This window comes from Mus pahari, chromosome 23 (genome assembly GCF_900095145.1).
Source record: "Mus pahari chromosome 23, PAHARI_EIJ_v1.1, whole genome shotgun sequence".
NCBI classification, from domain to species: Eukaryota; Metazoa; Chordata; class Mammalia; order Rodentia; family Muridae; genus Mus; species Mus pahari.
This window is the reverse complement of record NC_034612.1, coordinates 13,706,614-13,709,352: the sequence shown is the minus strand read 5'-3', so window position 1 is coordinate 13,709,352 and position 2,739 is coordinate 13,706,614. Positions and strand designations below refer to the sequence as shown.

The following is a 2,739-nucleotide window of genomic DNA, read 5'->3' as shown; positions in this document are numbered from 1 at the left end:
ACACACACACACACACACACACACACACACACACACACACACAAAAGCAAGCATAAAAAAACAAATAAATAAATGAAGACCAGACTGGGAAGGAAAATCAAAACCGATGATCTAACTCAGAAAAGGTTACTTAGTTAATTTTGTAATCATAATTTTGTAATGTCCCCCACCCCCATTTTTTTGAGACAGGGTAATGGGATTAGAGTTGTGTGCCACTATGCCTGGCTTGTGTGCAGGTCCCCATGGGCCACAGATGGCACTGGGGACCAATCTCTGGTGTTCTTCAAGGGCAACAAGGACTCTTTAACCATTGAGCCTCTAGCCTTTGTTTCTGTTCTTGTCACATTACAAATTAACTAGTACTTTAACTAGAAAGAAATGTTTCTGACAAAATTTATAAAAAGAATTACCCCAATTATCACAGAAGTGTCACTTGCAAATTTTCCAGATTGAGATGCCACAAGATTGAGACAACCAAAACTGTGGTAATTTTCAGTAGAAATAAAACTACACTTGAATTGTCCTTGTAACTGCAAAATTAAAAAAAACAAATTAGAATAATATATATATATATATATATATATATGCCTAAGAAAAACCATAAGAAGCTATTTAAATCAATCATCTACGTTTTTAAAGAGAAATGTTACTTACGTGTTAGACTATAGCAGATTCTATACCATCAGCCAGTACAATGATTAATCACAGAAACAGCCTCTACATTCATAGTAAGTAGTAGTTTTAAAAAGACAATATGATTTTCTTTGCTTACCTTCTTGGCTGAATCCAAGTCTGTGTTCTCAATGGCTTCATTAAAAGGAAAGAAAAAGGAGCCATCTAAACATAGTATCAACCTACAGGTTTATATAGACTAAACATAAGACTTGTCTGCCTTTGAGTTAAAGTGAAATTAAGGCACCCTAAGCCAAAGGGCCCAAGTCAGGGTCAGCAAGTCATTCTTTCTAAGCAAGACTGTTCCCTGTGAGTCCTTACTATACACAGCCGTCAGCATGGCATATGCACAGAGCCTCTATGCCATTCCCACCACCCAAGCTACTCAAATGGAAAGCATTGGTCATTCCCCATTCTGGCTCAGAATACCTCCTCTACCTGTCTAGATCCTGCATTAACTAGAAAAATTAGTGTATCTTAAATGTTTTCCTGTTTGAGATAGGACTGCTATGAAGCCCTGGCTGTTCTGGAACTAGGGAGAACAGACTGGCCTTGAACTCACAGAGGTACTCTTGTCTGTCAGAATTGGGATTAAAAACATAAGCTACATGTACCATCAAAAATGATGTATCTTAAAACATAATCAAGCCAGGCAGTGGTGGCACATGCCTTTAATCCCAGCACTTGGGAGGCAGAGGCAGGTGGATTTCTGAGTTCGAGGCCAGCCTGGTCTACAAAGTGAGTTCCAGGACAGCCAGGGCTATACAGAGAAACCCTGTCTAGAAAAAACAAAAACAACAACAACAACAACAAAAAAAAAACCATACTCATACACAGGGGACCTAACGCACATCTAGCATGCATTAGGTGTTAGTAAGGTTTGTCGAAACAAACTCCTCAGTTTGACCTGACTCAGTGAGACTTACAGTCCATACCACTGGATTACTACTGATGGCTACTCTGCATTGTGTGTTTGTTCTATAAGATAAGTGCATGGCAGTGTAGGGTCACATGCACCATAACTTGCACGTTTGGAGGACAGAACAGGATTTTGGTTGTCTACCTCTACTGTTCTGGTCTCTGCTTTACTGCTTTGAGACACAGTCCCCCACTGAACCAGAAACGCACTGTCTCAGCCATGCTGACTGGCCAGCACACGCTGAGGAGCCACCTGTATCTACTCTGCACTCCAGTTCCAGGCAGAGTTCCAGGCAGATGCATAGCTCTGCCAGCTGTTTGACTCAGGTGCTGGGGATTTGAACTCATGTCCTCCTGCTTTCTTTTTTCTGTTTTTTTGTTTTGTTTTGGTTTTGGTTTTTCGAGACAGGGTTTCTCTGTGTAACCTGGAACTCACTTTGTAGACCAGGCTGGCCTCGAAATCAGAAATCCACCTGCCTCTGCCTCCTGAGTGCTGGGATTAAAGGCATGCACCACCACACCCAGGGTCCTCAAGCTTTCCAAGTGCTCTTAACTACTAACCCACCTCACCAACCCACTTTGTGATATTAAGTTAGTCATTAGTGTGTTCACTCACTCCTTCAGAAAGCCACTTAGCAGCTGAGATGGCCTTCAGTGGTAGAGCACTTCCCTAGTGTGCACTAGACCAAGTCTGACCTTCAGTATTACAAAAAGCCATTGATTGCTTTTGCCTTTTACTTCCAGCTATAAGCTGCTATAATGCTGGAAGGGAATGATATGTTTTCCCATTCTACCACAGCTTTAGCACAGAAGAGTGAAGTGAAGTGAACTCTGGATATGTATAAGTAAACCCAGTATTATACAACTACTTATCTTTAAAAAATATTTGAAGATGTACTAGAAAACTAATAAACCCTGTCACAAATCAATAAGAAAATAATACTTTACCGTGTTCAATTTGGGAAAGCTGGAGATTTGTAATATAAAAAAATCCATTGTTCGTTAGAAGCAACATATAATAGGTACCTGGTAAAATAAAATCAAACCCAGTTTCTAAAGAAGGCATGTGAGTAGGAGATCCTAAGCAATACTGGGAACTGCTCTAAAATCTCTCACCATGGGAACTGCTCTAAAATCTCTCACCATGGG

The 2,739-nt window shown here is 40.5% G+C and overlaps 1 protein-coding gene across 1 annotated transcript in view; it reads right to left on the bottom strand.

Moving 5' to 3' along the window:
• Nucleotides 1–2,739, bottom strand: part of Kntc1 (kinetochore associated 1) — a 74,043-nt gene that overhangs the window by 62,232 nt on the left and 9,072 nt on the right. Inside the window, exons 7-9 of the mRNA XM_021222668.2 lie at nt 2,539–2,616; nt 773–807; nt 411–530 (exon numbers count right to left, since the gene is read on the bottom strand). Coding sequence (XP_021078327.1) covers nt 411–530; nt 773–807; nt 2,539–2,616 — 233 coding nt within the window. The remainder of the gene's footprint in view (nt 1–410; nt 531–772; nt 808–2,538; nt 2,617–2,739) is intronic.